This window comes from Gossypium hirsutum, chromosome A08 (assembly GCF_007990345.1).
Source record: "Gossypium hirsutum isolate 1008001.06 chromosome A08, Gossypium_hirsutum_v2.1, whole genome shotgun sequence".
NCBI classification, from domain to species: Eukaryota; Viridiplantae; Streptophyta; class Magnoliopsida; order Malvales; family Malvaceae; genus Gossypium; species Gossypium hirsutum.
Window position 1 is genome coordinate 118,889,402 of NC_053431.1, and position 16,720 is coordinate 118,906,121.

At 29.3% G+C, this 16,720-nt stretch overlaps 1 protein-coding gene across 1 annotated transcript; it reads right to left on the reverse strand.

Annotated features, from left to right (window-relative positions):
- Positions 1-14,820: 14,820 nt before the first annotated feature.
- LOC121204666 (probable inactive patatin-like protein 9) lies at positions 14,821-16,517 on the reverse strand. Its single transcript, XM_041074947.1, has 2 exons — positions 15,320-16,517; positions 14,821-15,184 (listed from the first exon to the last, which is right to left on the reverse strand). The coding sequence occupies exons 1-2, from the start codon at positions 16,250-16,252 to the stop codon at positions 14,960-14,962; spliced, it is 1,158 nt and encodes a 385-aa protein (XP_040930881.1). The 5' UTR covers positions 16,253-16,517; the 3' UTR covers positions 14,821-14,959.
- Between the last annotated feature and the right edge of the window lie 203 nt (positions 16,518-16,720).

Sequence of the window (16,720 nt, forward strand, 5' to 3'; positions counted from 1 at the left end):
GCAATGCCAGTTTTATTATATACATATATACAACAGTAAGAGTATAAGTATAGGGACTAGAGTAACAGTGGCACAAAGAGCTATGCAGGAAACACAGATAAGTTGTCGGCTACATAAACAAGTAATAAAACCAGGCATTATGTAAATAAGAACCTTCCCGTGCCGTGCAGTCTTTTAGGTTAAATTATGCTATTAGTACTAGTATTTTAATTTGATCCATTTTAGTTTTTATATTTTTAAAATTTTAAAATTTTAGTCTTGACTTAAATAAAATAGTTAAATTCGCTTAGTTAAATTCAATTACTAGTCTTGTATTATACGTATAATTGTAAATTTGGTTTATATTATCTAATTGCATCATTCTAAGCCCCTATACTTTTTGAATTTTGAAATTTCAATCTTGATATAAATGACCATCGCTAATCGATTAACTGGATTTGTAGCGAGTAATATGTGAAAATTAATAAGCTGACATGACATTAAACATATGATAATATGCTTGGCGTATCAGATTTTAGAAACATCAGAACTTAATTATTTAATAGTTATCGTTTCGTGAGGACTGAAATTTTAAAATTAAAAAAAGTACAACGACTGAAATTGTTGATACTAAATTCACAACTTCGATAAGTACAGGGACTAGTAGCAGATTTTAACCTTACTTTTAAGACATGACATTGGCCCCGCTTTTCAGATTCTCCCCATCACCACCTCCGCATTTGCTGCCATTATTAGCTGCTCAACTCAACACTCTTTGTCCTTTCTCTCCCCTAATATACTAATCTTCTTCTCAGCAACATCCTTCTGTGATTAGTACAAATGCAATGCAGTCCCCAGTTTTCTTTTACTTTTTTTTTTCCACTAACGAAAATGACAAAAAAGTCAATCACGTTCAGACCAGTTGCCTACTTCTTGTCTTGAAAATGATGATAATGAAAGGGGGTTTTACCTTGACATTAAATCTTCACGGTACTTAATTAAAAATTTCAAAAGAAATTGAGGGTTTAATTAAAAATATTACAAGTTTTAAGGGTTTCCACAACCTTCTACTGCACAAAAACTATATAATAATTATTTCTAGGGTTAATTGCAACATTCTAAACTATGACTTTAATTTTAATTAAGTCCTTAAAATATTATATCAATCAAATTTTCTATCCACGTAACTTTCAAATTGGACGATAAATGCTAACTTAGATCTAATGTGAAACATATATAACACTAGCATGGACAATTTAGGTCTAATGAGATAAAAAGAAAACTCTTTTTACTTTTAATTATATTTTTTTATCTAAATTGTCTATTGATTAAGCACGCGCATGTCTATAACTTGATCCATATATTTTAAATATATATCACGTTAGTATTTAAAGCTTAAATTGACATTAAATTGATAAAAAAATCTAATTTATACTAATATTTTAAAGATTCAATAAACTAATTTAAAATCTAGACCATAGTTTGAAGACATATGATAGAAATCTCTATGTTTCAACATGTTATATATTATATATACACATATATAGTTCATCTAGTTGCCATGTGACTAGTACTGTCCAGTATCACCTGCAGGAGCTAAAAAACAAAGAACTTGAAAAGCCAATAGTTAAGATCCAATCAAATCAGCTTAATTTTGGCTTTTTTGGGGGTGGATTTGTATAAATAAACCGGTGTTAGTTGTGGTCTATGCTGCATTAATTAATTGTTTTAAGGGACAAAGCATCATTTAATCCTTGAATTCGACAGTTTTTTTCTAATTTGGTCTCTAAACATTTTTTGATCCACCCAATGTTAGTTTCGAAACTTGACAATTTTTCTCAATTTAGCCCCTAAACTTGAATTTTACTAATATATGATAATAGGGCACTCTAAGAAGATTGTATCACATCATCATCAAAATATATACAATCTAAAAAATTGAAATTTTCTTTTTAAAAATTTCAAGTGTTGACATGGTACATTCTCAGAGTGTATACATTGACGGAACCTAAGTTCATGGACCAAATTGAGAAAATTTGCCAAATATTCAGGGACCCAAAGTGAATTGTTATCAAATTCAGGGACTAAATGTTACTTTGTCCATTGTTTTAACATATTGACACCCCAGATACTCCCTATAGTTTGACTTGATGCCAGTTGGGTGAAGACCCAAATTGAAGATCTTGTTAATCAAACTCCAGCCTGTTCACATGATTTTTTTTTTCCTTTCTATTTTTTAATGCAAGCTTTAACAAACAAAAATTAATTAATTAATTAATCCGATTGAATGATATTATAATTATAGTCTTGAAGGGTGCAAATTTGATGAAATCTAGTACCCATGCATGGCTGATTGCCCGCACGAGGGTGTATCGAACCACGACCCGCCGCCGCCGCATGGGTGCCAAGTGCTGCAGCGTGGGTGAAACTTAGATTACCGTACATAAAACTAAGGGTTGAGCCAGTGAATATATATATAGTACATGATATTCAGAGATGGAGGGTCAGTGATTTTGTTCTTGTTAGGGTTCTCGCAGTTCGTACATCAATGGCGTTTGTTTTCAACTATCTCAAAGATTCCATGAACGAAATAACAGGTTGGGGAGGCATTACATTTATTACCCTAATTTCCTTACATTTAACTACTCGAGAATGTCGATCAAGTTTTATCTTAGTTGATATCATTATTGTTGTAATAATCAAGAGGATGTGAGTTTCAACATTTTTAAATGCACATTATCTTTCGATTTAAAAGTTTGGAGGTTATAAATAATAGCAGATCTTGTATAAAAAGAACTTACTTGATAATTTAAAAACTTTGAGATCTTAAATTCGAGTTATACATTATATAAATATATGGGTTCGCTTCGATGATATAGTTGTAACTTTACAAAAATAGAGTTGAAACTTGAAAGCATACGAGTTTTTACTTTTTTCTTTTCCACATTGGGCTAATGTTGGTTTTTTGTCCTTATGATATACATAGATTTAAGATTTAATCTCTTTACTTTAAGTTGATAAAAATTTGATCCTTTATACTACATTTGATAGGAGTATTACTTATTCACCGGGTTTAAACATATGAGTTAGCAATAAATTAATTTTAATTGGTAATTTTTAGCCAATCACATGACTTATTTTTGGAAAAAAAGAAGGAAAATTCTTTTACTTATTTTGAAGATGTCTTATTTTTTTACAAAAGTTCTTATTGTCTTTCTAGTTTCAAGTTTATGTATAATTATTGTAATACATATGTAATAAATAAGTATTTTTTTTGTGTTATTACACTAGTAATAAAAAAAAGAGTAAATTTTATAATGCTATTTGTAGGTCCAAATCGATAACACCATTAGTTTCCATCAACAAAGTGAGGACATCATATAGCTAGAGCCATGTAAAAAGTTCAATCAGTTATGTTAATCTGATAATAAATTTACTTGTCAGTTAAAATATTTCATGCTGTCACTTGGACAATAGCAATTAATGATATTATCAATTTAAACCTACTAATAAAATTATAAAAATAGAAATATCAAATTATGTCAAATAAAAGTGTAGAAATCAATCTATGAATTTCAATAATAAAAGGACTAAAATCATGATTAAAATTTTCCATCATTATACTTGTACCATTATATCCCTTTTTACTTTCTTTCAACTAGAGTTGGTTTAATTGTGAATTTCATCTCTCTACTTTATAAAAATGAATAGGAATTATGATAAGAAATTAAGAAGCAAGAAAAGGGGAATTATGTAACAATAGAAGGAACCAAAAAGATGTGGTTTTCTATGAGGTTCTTGTTTTACATTTTGTTCTACATATCGAAGTTTTTTGAGGCATCTCGTGACGCTTCAAACAAATATTGGTAGCCTTTTTACATAACTTGGGGCTTCCATTTTCCACCTTTTCTTTCCACACACATAAACATAAGAAAGAGCCCCCACCCTCCCCCAAAACTAGATTCCCACACCAATTTTTTTCGGTTAAAATAGGTCTAAATTTCAATGTACTCTTTATAAATTTGGAATTTAATCTTTCTACTTTTCAGATTTTAAAATTCAGTTCCAATTGTTAATATTTACTAAAATAATTTATAACTTTATAAATATTAACAGATAGACCTGAATTTTAAAATTTTAAAAATTAGAGAAGCTAAATTTTTAAAAATAGAAGTATAAAAACTTATAACAATGTAACCTTTTTTCAAGGATCCAACAAACATGATATGAGGAGAAAATAAATTTATGATTTAGGGTAAGTTTGGATGGGCGGTGGGGTGTGGTGCAGTGCGGTGCGTTTAGCTTACTTTTGTTTCACGTTACAGTATCATTACAATATTTTATCTCACCGCCACTGCTATTTTTACACTAATCGCAAAAAAACTACAACCCATCCAAACCCACCCTTAAATGTAAAATGAAAATTATGTACGATCTTTGCTAAAAAAAAAAAGAAAAAAAAATTATGTACGATCTGCATCAAAAGTGTTGCCAAAGGTTGGCGAAGCTTTTGGTCTCTAAATGTCGTAATATATGCAAGGGCAACATTGAGGATGATATTCTAAAAAGAAAATTTTAATTTTTGATCTTTCATAATTTAACCCCTAAAAAAAATAAAATTTTATTTTAATTTTTAAAAAAATTTAAAAATATGAACTATTAAAATAATTAAAATTACATTTTAACTCCAAGCCCTAGAAGTTTTTTTTTAGATTTGCCCTTAATTGTATGTACGAGGTATAGAGATTTTAATAAGTTGATGGTTAAAGTGTAGAGGGACAAAAGTGAGATTGAAAAGAGGAAGTTAAAACCAAGGAGACAAGATCTCATCATCATATCTGATGTTTTATTTTTTAATTATTTTGTATAATTTGTTGGCTTATGTTTTAGACTCTTTTATCCAAGAGACGAGTTTACTCGAGCTAGCCAGCTGATCGTCTTAATTCCTGATTGGCTTGTAGGTTCTTTTAGGGATAAAGTAATATTTCCTCCTTGAATTTGATAAAATTTTCAATTTGGTCCTTAAACTTTTTTTTTTGTTTATATTAGTTTTAGAATTTGGTAGCCTTTTCTGAATTTGGTCTGTAAATGTGATGACATAACACTCTGATATTGTACCACTTGAAAATTTTTTAAAAAAACTTTTATAATTTCTTATTGAGTAATTTTTTGTGTATCTCATTAAAGAGAACATTCGGGTATTTATACATACTATCACTTTTCATAATTTGACTCCATTGTTCATGGGCTTGACCTCACTATTCATAGAATTGACATTCTGAGCAGGCCTCAGCATGCTAAACACGTGCACCGTTTTGGGGCGCCTGCTAGACCTTACACCCCCCACATGCAAACTCCTTGGATATATACAAACTAAGACTGCGAACTCTCCTCGACTCATGCGAGCTGATATCGAAAGGTCCCTTAAATATCCTCTTGCTGTACATCTTGCACACATCCATTTGATGAGGCCTGGCCGAATCGCGAGTTGGCGACCTGAATCTTATCTAGGTTTCAACAACGGTGTATAACATTTCTTTATATTTTTTATATTTTTTAAAAATTTTCATTAATGACATATCAATTTAGACTTCAATTTGATCTTTTAGATATTAACTCAAGTTACAAATTGAAGATGAAAAATAACAACAAAAGGATTGGAATCCTGTTTTTTTTTTAATAATTAATGTAAAAATAATACTAAAATGTGATAATCTACCAACAATCGTGTTTAGAAAGCAAATATTAAGAGACATAAAAACCTTAATGATTCAAGTGGTTAGCGAATAAGCCGCCAACCCACTTTAACTTTTGACCCGTTAGTTGGACTATTGATGACAATACCACAAATCCCCGTCTTGGAATCGGATCGAATTAATTGAACAAAAAATTAATTAATATAAATAAAAAATTAATTTTTAAAAAATTTACTTGAAATTGATAAAAAAATCGAAATAAAAAAATGACGGTTGACACGCTTGAACCGTCTTTATAAATATTCTAATTATTTTTTTTATGAATTATTAATAAACTATTTCATTTATTGTTGGATTCACGATTGAATTAAAAACTGATGGTATGACCGGTTTAACCATCAGTTTTTTTAATTGTTATTTCTATATGTTTCAAAAATATTATATTTCGTATATTTGGGAGGATCCACTTACACCTATGTAAAACTACAATAATTTTACACCCTTTTGTATATTTTTGTGCAATTAATATTTTAATGATCCAACTATTGAATTTATCGATATAATTGTACTTGTCATGTATGTAAATTTTCTAACTGATTCAATATCTCTAACATATCAATCTAAAATATTGTATATTAATATTTATTAAAATTTTAAATTTACTTCAAAATTTAGATGCATGATCTATATGAGTGGGATATAGAATATGAAGGTTAGATCGTTAAAATATTAATCACATAAAAATATACAAATAATTTTATATCGATATAAGTGATCCCTCCCGTATTACCTAAATTTTTTTATAAAAATTTGAATTATCGAACAAGATTAAACAACTAATATAAATAAAAATCAGCTAAGTTTGATTAACCACTTTGTTTATTTGTATATTGTTTTCATTTCATTGAAGTAGAGCACCAACTTTTGGTTTAACAATGAGGTAACAATAAAATGTTCATCTCCTTTTTTAGGTTTGTGTTTATTTCAAGTATAACTCAAACAATTTGTAAGGTTAAGTTAATTAAACAACACATAAAATAAATTAAAGGGTTAATATTTATATATATTATGAAAAATATTTTTATAATATTTTTAATTTCTTTTTCTTACACCTTAAAAGGGTACGTATCACCTGGAGATAAAGCCATACATTTTGTATTAAGGGGTTGAGATGAAAGTTATTAAAATTTTATTTTTTGAGAAGGGTCAAATATGCATGCTTCTACCTATAATTTTTCTTTTAACATTTAATTTAGATATAAAAACTGAGTTTAAGCACATTTGGATTCACATTCTTCTTATTACTACAATAGCAATGATTTCAACTAACCTACTCGACTTTATCTTTTAAACCTTGCTTGTTAACGCGGAGTCTAAAACTTTTATTGACAATTTATAATTTTTTTTTCATGTATATATTAAGAGATGGGAAACCGTTGGAGTCGTTAATGTTATAACTCCCACTGAAAAGAGCTTGCTGTAGTCCTAACTCCCAAGTTAACCAAGCTATAAGTAAGAGAATTTATGGTATTTAAAACAGCTTTAATTGGCCAATTCCATAATTAATCAAAACGATAAGACTATATAGTATCACCTAATTAACCCAATAAATGTAGCTGCCTAACTTGAAGTATTTCCCAAGCATTTGTAATTGTGAAGAAGGATCGGTTTTTGTAAATCGAAAAATAATGAACATGAAAGTGGTTGATTGAGTCTTCAATCACTTGGTAATGACATTGTTATCAGTATAAGAAGACGTGTGTTCAAGTGTGTTGAAACAAATTGTATTCTTCTATTGAGGAGCAATTAAAAAATAATAATAATTTAAATAACTTTATTTTTAATAATATGTTATCATCCCATAAAATTACATACTATAATACATCAGATAAGATTTTTCATTTGATAGTATGTGTCTTGACTTTGGATGGGCTGTAGGATGCGGCGCGGTGTTTTTAGCTTACTTTTTATCTCATGCTACAGTATCGCTATATTATTTAATCTCACCGCCACCACTATTTTTATAGTAATAGAAAATAAACGCACTGTTCATCCAAATTCATCCTTAATCTTAGATTACATGGTCTTCATCAATTGGATATGGTTAGGATTGGTCACCAACCAGTCAATAAAGTTCAAGCTCACTTTTTGTCTCAATTTTTTTTCCAATTTAATGATTTGGGTTTAGGTATGAGATTTATTATAGGTATAATAATAAATTTAGTCCCTAAAACTTTTTTTTATACTTTTTGTCTTATTCTTTTAAATTAATTTAACCTTTAACTTTTCAAATTTAGTTAAATTGTTTTTTCTTTATTATTAAAGTTTACTATTAGTCTCTCTACTATGCATAAATTGTAGATTTAATCTTTGTACTTTGATTTTTGTTATTTTTAATTTTGTACTTTTTGAATTTTGAAATTTCAATTTTAACCAAATGGTACCTGTTAAATTTATTAAGTTTAGTTTTATTATTTTCAAAATCTTACAAGACAAACATTTTATCATATGTATACGCCATGCCGTATTGCTATTTTCTCATATTACTCATAAAAAATTCAGTTAATGGATTTAATTGCTAGCGCTTTACGCCAAGATTAAATTTTCAAATTTTGAAAAATATAAGGATTAAGAAGAATCAAATTGGAGAACATAAATTAAATCTACAATTTTACGCATAGTATAAAACTAATAGCAAAATTTAATCAAATAGATTTAACTGCTACCGTTTAGGTCAAAATTGAAACTTTAAATTTTGAAAAATACATGAAAAAATAATAGACAAATTCAAAAAATAAAAGGACTAAAATTGATCAAATTAAAGTATAAAGATTAAACTCACAACTTATACATAATGCATAAACAAATAGCCAAAATTGACCTTCTTTTATAGAAAAGCTAACTGAACTAATGAAATTTTATTAACATTGACTTGGCAATTCACGTCTACTTCATAAAATAATTTAAAAGAAAAACATAAAAAGTTTAAACAAAAAGTTCATTAAAACTCTCTTATAAAATTATCAATGTCAGTAATGAAGTCTACGAGGACTATCATACGAGCTACCAAGTCAGCATATAGTTATAATTTTGATAGTTGGATAAGTTTTTCATCAAAAACAATAATTTAACTAAATTTAAAAGACTGAAGACTAAAATGATCAAAAAAATTTATGACTCAAGTGACAGAAAGAATAAACATCAGGGGCTAAATTTGTTATTATGATTGTATTATATAATAATTTAATGTAGCTAAGGTGTATATATATATATACACACACATGCACCTAAAAAATTGATTCCATTATGTTGGAGAACTCAAATCAAATAGAGGGGATATAATTAATTTCTTTTAATTGCTTTCCTAAGCTTAGCTTTATGAACAAATGGTAGTGCTCGAATCTACTTTAGGAATAAAAAAATCACAACAAATTCCCTTTAAAACAAGCACCCATAATTAGATGATGCAAAAAGCCTACTAACCCTAAAAAGACACTAATTTTAATTATTTTTTGACCCCTATAGCCATAACCATGTACGCATGACCACTTTTTGAGCAATCGAGAATTTAGAGATAAATTAACATTTAATTTTTAAAATTTGTAAATTTTTTATTTTTATTTTTTATTTTTTTTATCTATATTACTCTCGAAATTTAGTAGATTTTTTCAATTTAGTCCTTAAATTTAGAGTCCGTTAAGATACGATGATATGGGATTTTGAGATTGTGCCACCTCATCACTTGAAAATTCTTATTTTTTTTATAAATTCTTTGGTACCTTTTAGATTTTATTATTTTAAAAAAATTTAAGTGATGATATGACATAATCTCAAAATGTAATATCATCACACTCTAACGGAATTCAAATTTAGGCCAAGAAAAAGATTATGGTCCAAGTTAGAGAAAAGTTGCTTCAAGGAATAAAAGTTGGTTTATCTCTAGAATCTATATATGAATTTTGTTTGTACCATAGCTTTTTCCGTTTTGTCACTTACATATATTCAAGGGTGAAGCTAGAAGTGGCCAAAATTATATTGTAAAATTTTTAGGGGTTAAAAAATTTTCATCCTTTTTATTAATTATAAAATTACAAATGTTAAGGGCCTAAAAGATAATTTCACCAAATCAAGAGGGAAAATTGGATTATAAAATTTTTAGAGGGACAAAAATAAAAATTCTACCATTTTATTATTATAAAATTATAAATGTTAAAGGCTTGGAAGATAATTCGACCAAACCAATGGGGCCAAGTTTCATGGCGTCATCCTTGTATATATTTGATGCACAGTTGGTAAATAGTTGCATGACATATTATCACGAGTAAAACAAAAGAAAGTGAAAAACTTATAAATAAATATTAATAATTTATTTAAAGCATAATTAAAGGCTAAATATAATTATTAAATTGATGAAACCGTGAAAGTAACTCAATGATGAATTCAAATATTATACAATAATCCAACCTAAACTAGATATTAACAGTTTTTTTTTTATATAATACTTAAAATTATTCATAGTTGTTTCTCAATCTATAAATTAGAAAATAATGTGTTTTAATATACTCAAATTTATATTTTCTTACATTAACAATAATTTTATATCAATTAAATTAAAATTTAATTTATGATAATAACTGAAATTTTAAATACAAGCATTTTGTCACTTTTTCTTACATTAAAATAAATGTCTTGATCTATTTTCAGAAAACAACATCGTTTTTCGAGAAAAGAACACAGAAATGGAATCGGAGCACTGAATTTAATAAAAAAATAGAATTATTATGTATCCAATGGTTTTTCGATTTCTACCAACTCAGTGATTATAATTCAAGCAATAAGCATAAAAATAATGTTGAAACTAATTATATTTGGAGGGCTGGATTTTTTTGGAAGAAGATTTTAAAATTTCGTCTATCGAGTATTTAAATAAATCTCTCCTCATTATATTGGAATTTTATTTTCTACATTTATTTAGAGTTATGTATTATTTATAAAGTGAGAACACCTCAAGATAATGGGTCCTACATAGCTCAAATGATACTATGATTGTAGGTAAGTGGTTAATAATAAACTTTAAGTTGGTGGTTCGAATCTTTTCATGCACAATTAATTTCTATAACTATATCACGCATTACAGTGACACCTCTCCCTTATGCTTTATAAGTCAAATCTTCACCAATTGAGGTGCTCTCAAAATATGTGAACCCACTCCCACAACTAGCCTCATAAGGCAGTTGAGCTCTCTACCATGTTGAGGAACAAACCCCCCCCCCCGCCAAGGACAATACCTTGACATTGTTTGAGGTTTATTTTTTATTTTTTTTACCAGTCTACCCATTAGTCAATATTTTTAAAACTTCTCCACAAAGAGTCACTCCAACTAATATATAAAACAAGATAAAGGGAAGATTAATTTTAGGAATTCAAGGTTATATTTCATGTTTTATCATATTGTAATAAATTAAATTTTAAATTAATATAGAATGTATTTTAAATTGATATGACAGAAATATTAAATAAATTTAAAATTTATATGTATAACAAGTATAATTATATTGATAAACCACTGAATAGTAAAAAAATTGTCGCATACCTCAATTTAACGAAATTCTTTTTTTGGTTCTATCAATTAGACTTCAAGTATTAAATCAAAAGAGTAAAGAAGCTAAATTTTAAATGTGCAAAAAGCACAGTAATTGAATTAGTGTCACGAGTCAACCAGATATCAACTCAGTTGAGTAATTACTAAAATATCATTGCTTTAAAAAATAAATTACATTATTTTGACTGTTTTTTTTATTTTTTATATAAAAATTACACAAATAATAAAATTTGAATTTAGAATTAACATTTCTATTTTACCATTTCAATTGAAATTTTATTTTAATTTTTATAAATGTAAATTTTTTTATTCATATTTGATAATCAAGAATATTATAACACGAGAGCAAGGAGAGTCGACATCAAACAGGTTGGCCAACCGAATAGGGTAGGGCATAAGGGTTCCACCATTATATCGTCCAGAATATTATAGTTAAAGTTAGTCAATTCCCCCCCCCCCTCCCATTTTGCAAAATTCATTTCAAGCCCCAACTTACATATTTCACATTTACGAATTAAACTTTTACATAATGGGTAAAAATACCATAAAGGTCCTTGTATTAAGAGTTATATTGCATTTCATTCCTCTATTAAAAAAAATGTGTAACTTAGTCCTTATAGGTTAGATTAAAGTAGAAAATGATCTTTCTGTTTAAAATTTCATCCGTTTTTATTATTAAAAACTGGTCATTGTACATCAGCATAATGTACACATGGCATACCACATGTAACTATGAAGTTATTTCGTTAACTACGCCAATTTTTAACAATAATAATAATAGATAAAAATTTTAAAAAAATGATCAATTTACTCTTTAATGTAATGTATAAAAACTAATTTACCCATTTTTAAATAAAAAGAAAAAAATATAATTTAACTTTTAATACAAAAATCTTTATAATACTTTTACCTTACATAAAAATAGGTATAGTATTGAAAGTATAAATCCCTATTACCATTTGAAAAATGAAATTTCGTGAACCAAAAAGGGAAGGCACCACAAGGCAACAAAATGAGGGGACCATTGTTTTTAATGTAAAAGGAACAGTGGGATTGTGTCATTTGTCAACGCAGGGAGTGAAAGCGAGAGAAACTTCAATCCTCCACCAAACTTACCTACTAAAGAGAGGAGTTGAGTTGAGTCGGATTTAAAATCGGAAATAAGTTTTTTATTAATTTTTAAACATATATTTATATTAAATAATTTCAAGTAAAATCAATAATTATAAATACTGAATTGAATAATAAATTTAACAAGTAACTAATTATAATCGGAATAAATTTGAGTAGAGAACCTCTCATATTTCCGTAGGGTGAGACGCGAATATAAAATTTTATAATTTTCAAATTCTCAATCTTGCGATCAAGCTAAGACTTCATTAAACCCGTAATTTTATTCTCTTCATCTACAATACTCACATTCGAGACTATACTTAAGGAGCATTGAACTCTTTAATATTCGATCCAACACAAATTGATGATACAATTATAAGTAATAACTAAAAAAAAAATGAAGTAATTAAGGAAGAAAATTTTCATAGTTCAGTAGAGTCTAACCCATAAATAGAGGTAAGATCTCACTATATTTTGAACAATTCTAATCAAAATCATAATAAATTTAAAACGAAAATCTTTCACAATTTTCGATAAATTGGGATTCAAATACGAGATCTCAAAATTCCCAATACCTTGATATATTTATTGATTTATTTTAACATTTAAACTCATTAAAAGATGGATGGATGATATAATTACAAGAGAAAGCTAAAAAAAGTGAAGTGAAATGAAATGATTGAGGAGAAAATTTAATAAATAAATGGGTTACTTTTTTTCTTTTTTACTTTATTTACTATGCAGGTTGATGTGTAGGATATCCCTTGTAACTACTACTGAAGTAATGTTCCCCACTTTCCTCCCCTATCAACTCACTCATCTTACACTCTGGTGTACTGTGTACCACTTGTTACACCAAAATAGTATTAGATTTTTATTTTATTTTTCATTTCAGTTCCCAGCCATATAGGAAAAAAGCTGTATCTATCAGGGTGGTACTACTACTTTTTTACTTTTGGGAAAACTGAGTGGTATTTCTTCAATTTCCTACAAACTCCCAAAATGCAACTTGGTTGGTTTGGAGATTAATTTGCATTAAGTTAATTTAAGTTTTTAAAAGTTTTAAGTTTGTTACGGTGTTTGTCATTACTGATTTGTTATTCGATTAGGGTCGACCCGATCCTCTTTACTTCAATAGTGGTAGCATGTATAGTTCACTTATATGAGTTCGCACATGGTGGGTTTGTATCGACATACAAGCAAACCCACACTTAAGGAACATGTGTTGGTCTTAGAATATGGTATGTGTTGACATACATGAGGACCTATCTAGTATGTAACATCCAGAAATTGTATCATATAAATAGGAGAATTAGCCTTTATGAGAAATAGATTTACAAAAACACTCAACAAGATTATTTTTGAGTTTGAGTGATTTTATGCTTGGGTTATTTGTTTTTCGAAATTTTTATGTTTGAGTCATTCAAGTTAATTATTTATCTAATTTGGAATTAAATCATTTTAGGGTTTGAAACATTTCAAGTTGAATTGTTGGTTTATAATCTAATGATAACTATGAGTCTTTATTGCTTTGAGGACCACTTATTTAGATTCAATAATTTTAAAATATTATATGAAAAGTTTATTATAGGTATAATATATTTAAATATATTATTTTAATTGATTGAATTTTAACTCGATTGACATCAACATTGTTACTAAAGCGTCACATATATAATATATTTTTTGCCAAATACATAAATATTTAATGGTATCATTAGATATTGTAAGCAGTATATTTTCAAAATAGTAATTACTAATATAAAAAAATTCTTATTCAAATTACACATAAATTACAATAGAAGTTTTTAAATTAAGAGTTAGATTGCATTTTGTTCTATTTACATGAAACATAGATAAATTAGTCTATATATATTAGATTAAAGAGTATGTTAGTTCTTTTGATACAAATTCCATCCATTTTTATTATTTGAAAGCACCTAACACGTCATGGGTAAATTTTCTTGTTATTTCGTTAGCTACACTATTTTTTATGATAGAAATAGATAAAATTTTTAATAAAAAATCAGTTTATTTTTTAATATAACGTATATGGATTAATAGTTTATTTTTTGAGTAAAAAAATAAAATACAATCTAATTTTTAGTACAAATATCTTATTAAAAAAAGATAAATTATTAATTTAATTGTTTAGAATAAATTAAAAAGCTTTTTAAAATTTTAAAACAACAATTTTTGCTTAATTTGGCTTAAAAGCATAATAATACTTAGAAGTGATGATAACAAAATTATTGATTAATAATGGCATTTTTGTTGGTCTACCGGACTAAAGTTAAAAAATAATCATAAAAGAGATTTTTACTTAATGTTGTTAATAATAATGACGTGTCATTTAATTTATCATTAACGTGACGATGTTAGTTAATTAATTCTCCCGCAACGGAGACATTGATTTGACTAAATTACTAATTAATTAGAAGCTTTTTTTTTTTTTCACTTTAAAGTAGGGAACAGTTAAAGAGTAAAAAAAAAAAGTTGAGGAGGTTGATTACAAGCGGTTAAAAGAGTGAAAAAAAAGGACAAAAAAGTAATTTGAAGAAAAGAGTGGCTAACGACCGGTCGCAAGTGGGCTAACGGTTGATTCCTTGCAAGGACTTGGAGGAAGGCTGGATTTGCCGGTAGCAACAAGGCGTTGCACAAAGCACTCGATTCTCTCTCCGTTAGTCTCCGTTAGTAACCGTTTCCCGCCAAACGGTAACGATTCAACCCCTCTTTCCTTCAGTATCGCCTCCGTTTTCGGCCCAACCGTATTTTCAGTCTCCACTCCGTTTGCCTGTGGAAGTTACATTCACGATTAAAAATCTGTTTGGCTATCGCGAAAGTCGAGGAAAATTATAATTTTCTAAGGAACCAAACAGAGCATCGATAGGAGTGAAAGGGGAAAAAATGTAATGTATATCCAGCATACCTGAATTCTAACGTAGTCTGTACGGTTCCAACAGAAAGAGTTCGCCAACATCTGGTCCACCGTCTCCGAGACACCGTCAAGCGCAATGTCGACGACGGAAGAAGTTGAACATTCATCGTTGTTACGGACCTTTGACCTTCCGCACGACGGACCGTTGCCTAAAGATAAAACCAGCAGATCCTCCACGCCGTTAACCGACGGGAAATCTCTCTTGTTATGGAGAACATGCGTGACCGCCGCGGCGGTAGGGTTGTTCATGACCAAACCACCGTCAACGGTGGAGCATGAGGTCTTGCCATCTATAGATGTAAACGGGAAAGGTTTGAAGAGGCTAGGAGTGGCTGACGTGGCGCGGCACACTTTCCAAAGCTCGAAGTTGAAGCTCGGTGACTCAGAAGCGTCGGCGCGTGAGAAAACGAAAGGAGCAGAACTCTTGAGGTCAAAACAAGGAACAAGTAGAGGCTTACACGTGTCCTTGAGTGTCAAAACCGTTCCGTCTTCTCTCTTAAACATTTCCTTCAGTGCCTTATCCATGCTCTTACCACTGAACTTTTCCCGACGACGAAGAACTCCGGCGAGCTTATTAACTTTAAAAAGCTCAGAGTTATTTTGAGTAATAAACTCAACAGCATCCCTAGCACTGAAAAGAGGATGACCGGTTCCATCGTCGGCAGAGATCATGGCAGCAAGAACAGCACCGACGCCAGTGCCAGCGATCAAATCGAAGAAATCAGCAATTTGAGCATGTGCGTCACTGGTTTTGAGACGGATCTGGTCTTCTAAGTGGATAAGAGCAGCACCAGCTACAATGCCGGTGGTTCCACCACCGTCAATGCTCAAGATTCGAACCTTCTTACCACTTTTCTCACAGTGCGATAGCCATTTCTGCTCCAGTTTCGTGAAGATCTCCAAAGTCACCTTACTCAGCTCCATTTTCAGGCACTTCTTCTCCGCGCGAAAACAACAAAGGGAAAAAAAAAACTTTAGAAAGCGACAACGAGAAAGCTTGATTTTCTGTTCACGCTTTGCTGCCGGAAAGCATTACCGGCAGTGATAAGGAAAACTATAAACCTTTTTACGCTTTGCTACAATTGGACTCTCTGAGTCGAGAGTGAGTTAAAAATCGGTAGTGAGTGAGCAAAGCGAGTTGGGTCTTTCGCGGAGCTTCTATATATACACGCAGAGTGTTGTTTCAGTTGTTCTTTGTCGTGTGTGTGAATTTCTTTTTTTAAATTTTTAAAAAATAATAACGTTTTTTTACTGAGAATTTATTTATTTTTCTGTTTGGCAGTGAGATTCTTACGTGTATAGGGCTGTCCTTGCACGTGTTCTTCTCGGTTTACGGGAAGTGTCAACCTCGGTTTCCAGTTCGGCTTGGCTTGGCTTCGGCTTTCTTTTTCT

Excerpts from the sequence above, each read along its gene's own strand:
- LOC121204666 (XM_041074947.1), bottom strand. The coding sequence starts at position 16,252 with ATGGAGCTGAGTAAGGTGACTTTGGAGATCTTCACGAAACTGGAGCAG. Across the intron at positions 15,185-15,319 it reads CAGACTACGTTAGAATTCAG|GCAAACGGAGTGGAGACTGA; the intron begins GTATGCTGGATA and ends TAACTTCCACAG.